Source organism: Vanellus vanellus (genome assembly GCF_965231255.1).
Source record: "Vanellus vanellus genome assembly, chromosome: 8".
NCBI classification, from domain to species: domain Eukaryota; kingdom Metazoa; phylum Chordata; class Aves; order Charadriiformes; family Charadriidae; genus Vanellus; species Vanellus vanellus.
Genome location: NC_138913.1, coordinates 27,130,993 through 27,142,953, shown reverse-complemented (window position 1 = coordinate 27,142,953; position 11,961 = coordinate 27,130,993). Strand labels below are relative to the sequence as shown.

Below are 11,961 nucleotides of genomic sequence, written 5' to 3'. Positions count from 1 at the left end.
TGTTCTTAAGGACTTTTTTTTAATGCATACGTGTATGTATGTGTAAGCATGCACCATGCACACAATTTTCTTCTGCTTTTGGATTTCAAATGCGTTTCATGGAACCCAGAAGGTTGTGTCTCCTCTGTCAATATTTGCAACTGGTTAATGATCAATCTCTTTACCTCATGGCTGTTCCTGGTGTACATCCAAATCTCTCTCCCGTCTTCCCCTCAAAAAATAAAGAAAAGAAAAAAGTGAGTATAATTGCATGGTTCTGTGTAAAGTGAATGCGTTCTGGATCCTGCAGTTTTGGAAAAATAATACAGGTAGCAAAGAGGTATGTGCTGTCGAATCCTGGTAAATTATTGAGCCTGGGAAGGTAATATGAAGAAATACAAACTTATGTCTTGTAACTTGTGCTGCCAGGTATGTGGTGGATGCTTTCCTCACTGGGGTTTGCACGTATGGTCTTACTTGACAAGACCATCAGTAATTAGACAGCCACTGCCATCGTTAGCAACTGCTGGCTGAAGTGTGCAGCTCAGGCCGTGGCCTGCATCCTTCGCAGTTTGAACAAGGCTGTCGCTGGAACTGGCTTCTGCTCGGTTTGGGCCTGATCCGTGCCTCCCGTGTTCATCGTGGCGATTTTATTACTTGTGTGGGCTTTGGGTCAGACCCTGCGCCACGTCCTGGGCTAGGTCGCTCTCGTGTGAACGGTTGGGATTCCTGTTGTGGTGTGCAGCATCGCTGGGGCTTGGAGAGACAATGGACATGGCTTTCGTTGCCCCTTCTCTTGTCCTGTTGCTTCTACTTCATCTTTTTTGCAGGCTAATTCACCCCTGTTGTTTTTGTGACGATATACCAATTTCATTCTTCTTTTCCCTCCAAAGGAAATCAGCAGGAAGTCAGAGTATTCTGAACGCTCACTAAAATGGAGAGCAGTTCCTCACTTGTGATGGTTCTCCTACTGATGTGCTTCATCAACAACAGCTGTCCGTTTTCCTATTCAGGTAGGTACTTCTGAATTACATTTTTAACTTAATTGCCTTCTTGTGGCAATCGTGTCATTTAAACTGAAACTACGTTCTTTTTCTGAACACAAAGCCCTGTGAGTTGAAGGAACACTTCCTGAAATGCACAAGAAAGAAATGAATATTCATATATATATATATATATATTTCCAAGAGAAATCAGCCTTTCTTAACTTCCTACTTAGAGCACTATCCCGTTGAAAAATATTCTCCTTGTGACATTGAACCCAAAATCTGAGTTATTTTTGCATGGCGAAGTTTTCCAATTTGGGAAGCTAAAATTAGGCACTTTCAGTGTGTGTTCTCGAACCTCATGTTGATTTTACTACAATGACTATGCAAAAGGCTTCAGAGAGCTTTAGAACATGCGTGAGAACGTACAGGATCTCACCGATCATTATGGCTGTCCGTGCAGAGGAGGAAGAGCAGAAATAGGAGTGTTATCTGCAAACCAGGCGGCTTTATACACCAGACGTATCCCGGATGGGGGATACCTACTTACAGTCCTTTACACATAACCCCAGACCTCAAGGGGTGGCGAAGGGACTGACCTAAGGGAGAGGCATTTTCCCCATTAGCAGACAGCAGGATCTGTCCAAAGCTTTTCTCAGCTCAGAGATTTTATGGGCTGTTTCTAACTGCCTAGAAATAAAGCAATTGAATATTAGTCTAGAATTTTAGTCATTGCTAATAGATACCGATCCTGCAACTGCAAAGAAATGCGTGTCTTTATGGTCCATCTCTACAACTGTGTTCTTTGTCAGAGGGTTTTGACTTGTCTAGGATGCTAAACCCTGGTTAGCAAAACAGAGTACCGTTAAGTGAACGGCTGTATGAATTCTTGTAGGCTTTGCAGGATTACGAAGTGAACTTTCTTCTTAGAATGCTTCTTAGCAGCAGTTTTTCAGTCTGTCGGATGTGTTTTGGATATAGGGCCACGCTTCTGGAGATTTAAGGCAAACCCCTCCATCTTCTCTAAAAGCAGCTGGCACGTGGTATCAGTACATCCAAAAGGGCTGAGTGAGCCCTCATTTTCCTTCAGAGCATCCTGGCTGGAAAATCCTGGGAGCGCTGCGCTTCAGCTAGAGGTCTTGTAGCAAAGACTCTCTATGGAGCAGCAGGGGGGTGGTGGGGAGGACCTGACTGCCATATTCCCTCTCCTGGTCACTCCTCCCTTCATTGATTGGCCATAATAGTTCTTAAGACATTGCAGGAGAAGGGCAGGTACCTTGGTGAAGCAAAGTTGAGATGAACTAACTGTAAGTACAAACCCCACACCTATATATTTCTTTTCCTGAGGGAGCAGTGTCTGTCCTATTGTGGCCACAGTAGCTACCTGGAAAGCACTGGGTCTCCATTCATGAGTAATGGTGCCAAACAGTTGGCACCAAATACAAACGCAGCCTCTCCTTTCAGCTTTACTTCCTCATGCGCGCGCAGCCAGGCAACTGGTAATTGTTGTGAATGAGGGTGGTTAGGCAGAAAAATATAACCTGCCTCCAAAGAAGCTGCAATCCTCAAGAGTCTCGTGGAATAAAAAATTATTTCTGCACTAACCTGCAAGTCTCAGTAGTGAGTCTTTTGATCCGCTAAAAGAAAGCTTTAACTACTAGTGTCTTTTGTCAGAACACAGACTAATTTGATTTTCCTTTGGGCTGTTGATGTAGATTCTCACTCCCCTTCTTTATGTCGTTTACCCAACTGAAAGCATGCAGGACTCTGACTGTAATGGTGCCGGTTTGTCGTCTTCCAGTATCAACTGTTCTGTTTTGGTTTTGTAGTGTTTATGAGAAAAGACGAAGCACACAAGGTGCTGAAAGTCCATAAACGTGCTAACTACTTTCTAGAAGAGATTCGTCCGGGGAACTTGGAGAGGGAATGCAATGAGGAAAAGTGTTCATTTGAGGAGGCTAAGGAGATCTTCCACTCGCAGGAGAAAACGGTGAGAAACTTTATTTTAGGAAAAATAGATGAAAGCGAACAGTGAGCTGTAAGTAATCCATCCCAAGCTACATGGCGTGGCTCCGGCAGGCGTGTGCCTATGGATTGTGCAGGTCGGTAGTCAGGGAGGGTCACTCACGGCACCTGTGAGATCTCACTGCCTAAGCCAGTGCTCAGTTTGTTATGTAAACATTAAACACAAGTCCTTTAAAGTATCCAAAGCCTCTTTCTGTGAGAGCCTAAATCCAGCAACGTGATTCTGACACTTTCAGACCCCTCCAAATACGGAGGAGGAGCGCCCCATTCATGAGAATGTATTTTATGGTTCTAATCAAAACGTTAATTTACATGCACCCTAAAAAAATAGTTTTCTAAATTATATCTTCAGTAATCGATGTGACCATTTATTGATTGTTTTCTTCACTTATTGTTTCTTGCAGATGGAGTTTTGGTTCAATTACAAAGGTAGGTTAAAAAGGAATTTTTAAGGAATCTGTTTGTTTCCCTTCTGGGTACAAAGAACTATGTGGTAGTTTAAAGCCAGGCTTCTCTTGATTCCTGGAATTACACTATGCCTTGTTTCTTCTTCTTAGGTTTAAATCCATGTAGTACAAATCCCTGTAACAATGGTGGAGTCTGCAAAATAAGACACTACAATTACTTTTGCATCTGCCCCCCAAAATTTGGTGGAGACCACTGTGAAAAGGGTGAGTAGAGGAACAGCCACAGTGGCAAGGAAGGATTAAGGCTGGAATTTGCTCCTTGGACGCTTGAGCTGAACCTTTGGACAGGCTTCTCACTGAGGTCACCAGTGGTGCCTGTGTCTGCCTGGTACAGAACTGGTCGGTTGTTTAAGATTCATACATTAGAACAGTGTTTTGTTATATGATGTGTTGGGGCACCACCACCTTAGGGAAGGGAGTCGTGTTGTGACAGCGGCTGTAGTTACCTCTTCTGCTGTGCAGAAGCAGCGGGTGGCATCACCTCCTGTCCTACAGCAGCTGCAGCTCTGTGCTTTGCACTCATCTGTGCAAACCCCTGGAAGGCACGTGGCCGTGTCCCGTCCTCCCCCAAGAAAGGATAGCGAATTACCTCTTTTTATCGCTTTAGAGTGACAAGAAGTCTCCTGCCATAGGCGTCTGCCCTGGAGATTGTTCATGGTGAGGCCCTATTCTCTTTTTGATTTTATTGAGTAAATGCATTAAACAAATCAGCCAAAGGTTACTGTAAACAAAGAAAATAAATATATTTATCTTGTAATATACAAACGATGAAAAGTGAAGTAGAAAAGCTGCTGATCTCTTACCAGATTTTTGCTCCTGTAAAATAGTATGTCTGGCTTGCAAATGACTGAGGTGTGAAATGACAGCAAAAGCCAAAATGACGTGGAAACTATGAATCATAAGTAATTTTTTTTTCTCCAAGTGCTTTTGTCAACTTTTCACAGTGAAGCAATTAAACATGATTGGTTTTATTAATGTAACAATGTATAAAAAAACTCAGTGAGTTTCTCACAGACTTGGCCCCCACCAAAATGCCTAGTACTTTAAATCTGTGTCATGATAGAAAAGATAAGATGTGCAGACTGATCAAAATTGGGTGCATTTAGACGAGTTTGCTCTTCCAGGCATTTTCTTGCCCCTGCTGTACAGGCGGAAAGGCCCAGGGCCCAGCTGTGGCCTCAAGACAAAGGCGGCACCTAAGAAAACGGCAGAAACGGGTGAACAACAATAGACAGAAGGCAGTAATCCACAAATCAGCATGGTTTTCTCGAGCTGTTAGAGGTTGCTCCTTCTGTTTACCTGTGAGATTTCACCAGATTTTTTTTTCCTACTTTTCTTTCATGTAATAACAGTGCTGGGAGCTGTGCGCTGCTCAGGGTCCGTGTGTAGCAATAACCAGGCGAATGCCTGTGTGTTTCCTTCGCAGAGAAGTTTGAATGCTGGTATAAGAACGGCGGGTGCTGGCAGTACTGCAGGGACAGCAGCAGCGCCTTCCACGTGGTGTGTTCCTGCGCCGAGGGGTACAGCCTGCACGCGGACGGGAAGAGATGTGTGCAAGCAGGTAAAGCGTGGGCAGCTCGGAGTAACGTCAGGAAAGGACAGATTTGCAGGCACCGTCTTTTCCTCTTCACTAGTTGTAGAAGAGCTACACACGCTGTGGCTACTGCAGCTTGCACTTAGTGTCTGGAAAAGATCTGTCTTACTTATAATGTTTTGTCTGTTTATTTTCAATTTTAAGGCTTTTCTCAATCAGGTGCCCCCATGAGCATGTGCTGGGTAAAGGAGTGGCGGTACAGTCTGGGGTGGGCCTGTTCCTCCTAACGGCAGCACAGACTTAGATCGAGTTAACTGAGTTACAAAGCTGAACCGCAGTGTTAGGAGGCGTGGGGACGGGACAGCGGTCTTTAAAACTTCGCGTTAAGCTGTCCAGTCACAAGGGGAGCGCTGGGTTTGGATTCTGTCCTGAAGAGAGCCCTGGGTGGACTGCTCCTGCAGCAACCAGCTGTGGCTGACACCTGTGGCTCAGAAAAGGCACAGCCGTGTGCTTTTTCTCAGTAATTCGCTCTACTCCCCTCAGTCTGATGGTGGGTAGGGGTGGGTGGTGAAAGTGGAGTCTGACATCCAGGTGTGGGAGTTGTTCCTGGGCTCTTACAGGAGGGCTGAATCCCATTCTTGGACAGGAAAAGTGCTGCTTTAGTGTTGGAGTGTGACACAGCACCACACACCCTAAACTCAAAGCTTTATTTCTGCCTTTCCTCCCTCCAGCACCGTTTCCATGTGGCCTGATTAAAGCCAGGCAGGTGCTGGAGGGCGAGCGTCTGGGGCAGAAGAGGCTCCCGAGGGGCCGACGTGAGCACGGCAATGATGTCACCAAATGGAATGAGAGCACGGAAGGCACAGTTCGGCAAACACAGCTGGAACAAAGTGTTGTTGGGGAACATGAGACCTTCAGGGCTGCCTTTGGGCAGAGCGTGCACGCGGAGGGTGACGCTGGACAAACTGGGGTGGCAGGAGAAAGCTGGAACGAGACACTGGTGGACTCCGTGACCCAGAACCCTCGGGGAGGTGGTGAGACTTGGTGGCAGGCGGGTGTCCCCGAGCACGAGGAGGCACTGGAGGGGACGGCCAGGCCTGGCGAGCCTGGGAGCAGCCCGGCCCCGTGGAGTGAGGCGACACAGGGCCCTGCGCGGCAGAACGAGACCACAGCGCCTGCTGCCAGGCAGAATGAAAGGGTGGAAGGTGCTGCTGGGCAAAACCAAACGGGGGTGAGCGCTGGCGGGAACAGAACGGGGGCCATTCAAACCGCACATGATGGGCTTAATCCAAGCAGTGACTGGGGAGGTGTTTCAAACACACCTCAGTTGGCCCAGACAAACGTCAGCTCTGCTTTAGAGCACAATGACGCCAGGATAACGGGAGGAACGTTGTGTCATCGTGGGCATTGTCCCTGGCAGGTAATACTTTTTTTCCAGGCTTACTGTAGATCCCACACCTGAATGCTTTCTCACTTTATCATCACTGGTTCCAGCTGGAGCAGCGTTCATCAAACCAGTGTAAAGGGTGGTTGCTTTTTTTTCAGGTCAAGAGCAATTCCAACCACATCTTTTTGATGCTCCGTGTCTTAGTTGCCTTATTTATCATTCTTCCCCCATCCTAGATGTGATCTCAGCTTAATATGCTCTCTCTTAACTACATCAGTCAGATCTTCCCCTGCACTGTTATTCGGGTTCTTTGTTTCTAAGTGTTCTTGGTGAAAAGCTTTGCTTCTGACTCCTTTCGGAATGGCTGGTGGTATTTTTTTCACAAAAATTGTTCTCTGACCAGGTGAGATTCTTCATTAGAGTGCTGCGCTTTTCATGCTTCTTACGGTAAGGAAGGTGCAACTGGGAGGGCTCAAGTGTGAAGGCGAGTGGCGTGTGGCAAGTAGGGAAACCTCCCTGAGGTGTTTCTTTTATTTCCACTATCTTGTTTTGTTTTTTTAATCTTGGGTTTAGGCTTTTATGTGTGTGTCCTTATTTGTTACTAATTTTCACTTATTTATATGGTCTCTATTTCACCAGTGTACTGTTACTGTTTATGGGCTTGTGGGTAGAATGTTAACAGACCGATCTAAAACCACTCAGGTTACTGTCAGTCTATTTTATTGCTGTCACACAGACAGATTTTCTTGTTCCACACATCAGGAGGTATTTCACAGGGGATATTTGTGTGGACCACGCACTCACTGTGCACTTTGACAAGCTGAAACGTCACTAGGAGTAAATTGTACAGGTTTCTGCCATCTGACACACTTCCAGAAGGAACCACCAGCTGCTTTCCTTTTGATTTGGGGTTAGTCTGAATGCTGCCTAACCTTGGCAGTTTCTTCTTGAAATAACGTATTACCATCAAGGAAGTTTTAAATTTTCATTACTGCAGGCAATTTGTAATTGAATCTTGTTTTTTATTTTTTTTATGTGCAAATCTTTCCATTCTAGTTCTTCATAACCTAAGGTAGAACTTTCAGGTAATTTTTCTTTGCTACTTTCCAATGGTTTGTTCCACTGCTACTGAACAGACTTAAAAGCATCAATAGTACATAGAAGTAAGTCACAATGTCTTATGTAAAACATGACATTACTCCAGGAACTACACCGAGGTAGGAGGCCAGACTGTGTCACACCTTCTTCCACTATTTGATTATTAATGTTACTGAAACAAAATTAAGCTTTTGCTTCAGTTTAACACATGAAATAATAGATTCAAGGAGGAGCTGCTGAGGCATTAATGGAGCTTAGAATTCTGAATAGACAAGACAAACATCTGACACTGTGCAGCATAAGGGTGTTTTTATTTCTCCATTTTCTACTCTGTAGATTATTCCAAATTTTATTACCAATGAAAGGAAAAATAATGAAGTTTCTAAACCTCCATGTACTTGTGCTTTCACTTGACAACTGGGAAAGTGAAAGTCTTTTCTATCCCTTGTTCATTTAGACAAACACCACTCTCTTCGTTTGTACCTGACTACACCTTGTGTTACTCTTTCCCCCACCCCCAAAAATTTGAAGCCACATGAAGAATCACAACCATGCATGTTTCCTTAGCAGAATGCCAGTCACCATAGCTCCACTCCTATTTTAGTTGTTAATCATAATATTCTGCTCCGTTGTTCACAGATGTGCAATCATTTAATTTTATTACTGTTTTATCATCATCATCATGTGGCGCACTGTAGTCATTACTGCCGGAAATGTTATTTTTGACAGGGAGCCTGCAACCGGCCAGCAGGAGACTGACAGTGCGCGTGTGTACCTAACACAGCCCTGCTGACACGGCCTTCCTCATCTTCTGTACAGGTGTTGATCCGGAACAGCAGGGATGTTGGTTTCTGTGGGGGGACTTTAATCAGCAGTCGCTGGGTGGTCACTGCTGCTCACTGCCTTGATCTGGTCAGACCACACCACGTTACCGTAGGTGAGTACAGGTTGTATGTTGTATAAACTTATTTAAAATGCGCTTTGCATTGTACGTGAACACAGTAAGGTATGGATGAGAAACAGATGGACAGATCCAACCTGATAAAGTGTGAAGGGGCTCCAGCTGGTCCCTTTTGTTTTCATGGACAGCCTGGGAGCCTAAGGCACAGATTTAGCTTTTTCTGTTGCCCGTTTTGGCAAACTCACTGTGCATGGAGACTGAGCACAGCTCAGGGTTCCTGTAGGTACTGTCAGTTTGGGGTTTTAATCAGCCTTAAGATTAGTTTCCTGGTGAGCTGATGGTTACTCATTGCCTGTAACTGCCGCAGGGCAGGAAGCCCCTCTCCCTTGTCGTGTAGTACAGCACCGATTACAATAGCGGGAACCAGAACCCCTCGCAGCAGGAATGCTGCAATAAACACAATCTTGTGCTTGAAACCTCTGGAAAAGAGATATGCCAGAGGAGCAAACAGAATACAGCACTGGATAACTGACAGGAAACAGCCTCAGCCACAGATGCATCTTAATGCTTATGTTGTGTCCACCAGGGGCAAAACACAAAGTCCCAAGGACGCTTAAACTGTTCAAAAACCAGTGCTTACTGAAACGTGTTGACAGTATTTACGGTAAAGTCCCTACCCCAAAGCCATAATCTCTCTTGAGTTTCTGTTCATCCAGTCAACACCTCTGCTTTGCCCTTGAAGGGCAAACTGGTAATAAATTACTATTACAGAGCATGATGTGTTTTGGTCTGTGCCTTCTCGGGACAAAAGGACAAAGCATTAAGTCGCTGTCCTTCCTGTTCCCCCCAGCTACACCATACAGGCTGTTCATAGTTTGCTTAACATTGTAACTTGTGACTGCAGGTGACTTTGACAAATACCAAAGAGAATTCAAAGAACAGAAGATTGATGTGGAACGGAGCTGGACGCATCCCCATTATGACTCAAATGACTACAACAGTGACATTGCCCTGTTGTACTTGAGCAGCGACGTTATTTTTAACGAGTACGTAATTCCCATCTGCCTTCCAAGCCCTACCCTTGCCACCCTGCTCTCAGAAGAGGGGAGTATAGGGATGGTGAGCGGGTGGGGTGCCACTCACGACAGAGGTTCCACGCTGCGCTTCCTCATGAAAGTGCGGCTGCCCATTGTAAACATGGAGACCTGTCAGCAGTCAACAGACAGACTCGTTACTGACAACATGTTCTGTGCAGGGTACAACACTGAGGCCGCAGATGCCTGCAAAGGGGACAGCGGTGGCCCTTTCACCGTGTCTTACCACAACACTTGGTTTCTCCTCGGGATTGTAAGCTGGGGTGAGGGCTGTGCTGAAAAAGGAAAATACGGTGTGTATACCAGAGTATCCAATTATATCCCATGGATTAAAGAGATTGTTGAAAGTGTAGCAGATTTGGAAAACTCTTCCATTAACTTTTCTTAATGTCATCTTTAAGACCGGATAATTAACTACGGAGTGTTTCAGTCTAAGACACTAAGTAGAGTAGTCCTTGTCCTTACTGGTGTAAAATCAAGAGTATCTTCAAAGAAATTTTGAGTCTCTACCATAAATGGCTAAATTGTTCACTCAAGTATTACTGAGTAAAATACTTGTGTATAATAAAGACCTATTCTGCAAATAACAAAGGAGATAACTGCAACTTTTCTTAATGTAAATTCCTTTCAGAGAGGTGGGGTATTTTTTAGAGAAAGCTTTCGCTTTAAGCCTGTGTATCACAAAACCAGGCAGAGTCCTCTCCGAGTTAGTTGCTTAGAAAAGGAGAAGCATTTCTGGTAGTGTTGTCTGTCCTCTAGTTATGAAACACCACACTGAACACTGCAGTTACAGATCTGTGAAGTTTTGTCACCAAGTAGAACTGTTACCTCGGGTACAATTCACTTTACCATAATACAAATGTTTTGACACAAAACCCAGTGTCTGTATGGAATACTGTATTACAGACTGCACTGGCACAACTCTCTGAGAGGGAGTCCCCCACTGCTTCCCCCGTCTGCAGCTGGAGAGACATAAAAGGACTATATGTATGGTGGAATTCTGAAATAAATAGTTAGCGGGGGGCTGAGAGGACACACTGTCCCCTGTGCTCCGTGCAGCTCCACTCCAGCAGCTGGTGAAGAAAGGCACTCTGCCCCCACCACATCCCACTCCAGGCACAGCACTACAGCAGTGTAACTACACCACAGTGCAAGTAACAGAACTGTCCATTTTTCATATTTTTTTCTAAGACAGAACCCCCTTTTTCTTTATTCTGAAGACAACCCCCACCCCCTCACGTACACGATTTACCTCACCCAGTTTTTGATGGAAACCAGTAATTCAGCTATGAAGTATTTGTGAACACGCTTGATGGGGAAAAAGCCAGCAATAAACAACTTTTCTATCATCCTAAACAAAAGGAAGACTGATGGTGTACCTGCAGCCATCACTCCAAGAAGATTTCCCCACGCAGCAGAAACTTCACATACTTAAGAAGTGCTCCATGCCAAAAATGCAAGTGAAATAACATACCTGTAGGTCAGAGCACTATCCCCCAACTATTTCCCTTCCCAACAATTCCCCTTTGCATACCTACATTGCCATCTTCATAGCGTTGTCCTCAGTTGCTTCTTTTTACTGCAACTAATAGTTGGGCTTTGTGACCCATTTGATTTTGTGACCTTTCTTACAATTCACTACAAAGTTTTAATTTAAAAAAAACCCAGCACTCTCAGCCATGAGACATTCTGTTCTCCCTCAGCTTTGTTCAAAGCCTTGTAAAAGTTCTTTATTACCACACCACAAGAAACAGACCCTTCTTGCTTGTCTTGGAGAGCACGTGATGCCCAGCTATTATAACTAATTTTGATAGCAAGAAACTGTACTAGCACTGCACAAGACACCAGGGTAGGTACTTTAAGGAAAAAGCTCTTAGGATTTAAAAGTAGCCCATAGCCCCCCATAACTGCAGTACCAGAACAATGTAAAAAAAAAAAAAGGGGGGGGGACGGGACACCCTAAACCCATAGACCTTCAGGGCCAAATGGTACCTGGGTATGAACAGCTCTACAACAGTCACTTACTACTCACACAGCTACACCTGCCAATATGGCAGTAAAGAATTCCATCTTTCAATAAATTCTTCATTAAAAAAGTGGGGGGAAAAAAACACCCAAACCCTTGAAACTCTGAGCATGCTAAAAAACACACACCTGAGGTCGGTTACTGTGTCATAAGCATACCTGGCACCAGCACGTGAAGTAGTCTTACGAGCAGCATTCCTTTAGTCAGCTCCATCCAGCGCAGGCAGCCTCCTTCAGATTGTGCATCATCACGTTCGTGTCCCAGCACACAGCTTTGTATTATTGCCGCAGTCCCGCAGCAGCACATTTGAAATGTGACTATCTACATACTTCCTTACATTATCTCCAGTATCAGTGCCAGCAGATGCCGCTGATCAGAGACAAGTACTGCTAAGTCAGCCAACACCAACATCCCTACCTCCACGAATTCACAGAATTACAGAATACACATTACAGCAAAAGGGC

General features: G+C 44.9%; 1 protein-coding gene across 1 annotated transcript; it reads left to right on the top strand.

Moving 5' to 3' along the window:
• Window positions 1–901: 901 nt before the first annotated feature.
• LOC309674739 (coagulation factor IX-like) lies at window positions 902–10,123 on the top strand (the record flags this gene model as incomplete). The annotated part of the gene is made up of 8 exons (XM_082486861.1): window positions 902–992; window positions 2,795–2,955; window positions 3,395–3,419; window positions 3,548–3,661; window positions 4,884–5,018; window positions 5,723–6,411; window positions 8,296–8,413; window positions 9,282–10,123. Coding segments are annotated over 8 exons (1,911 nt in total), but the record flags the coding sequence as incomplete, so codon positions are not given.
• Window positions 10,124–11,961: the final 1,838 nt, after the last annotated feature.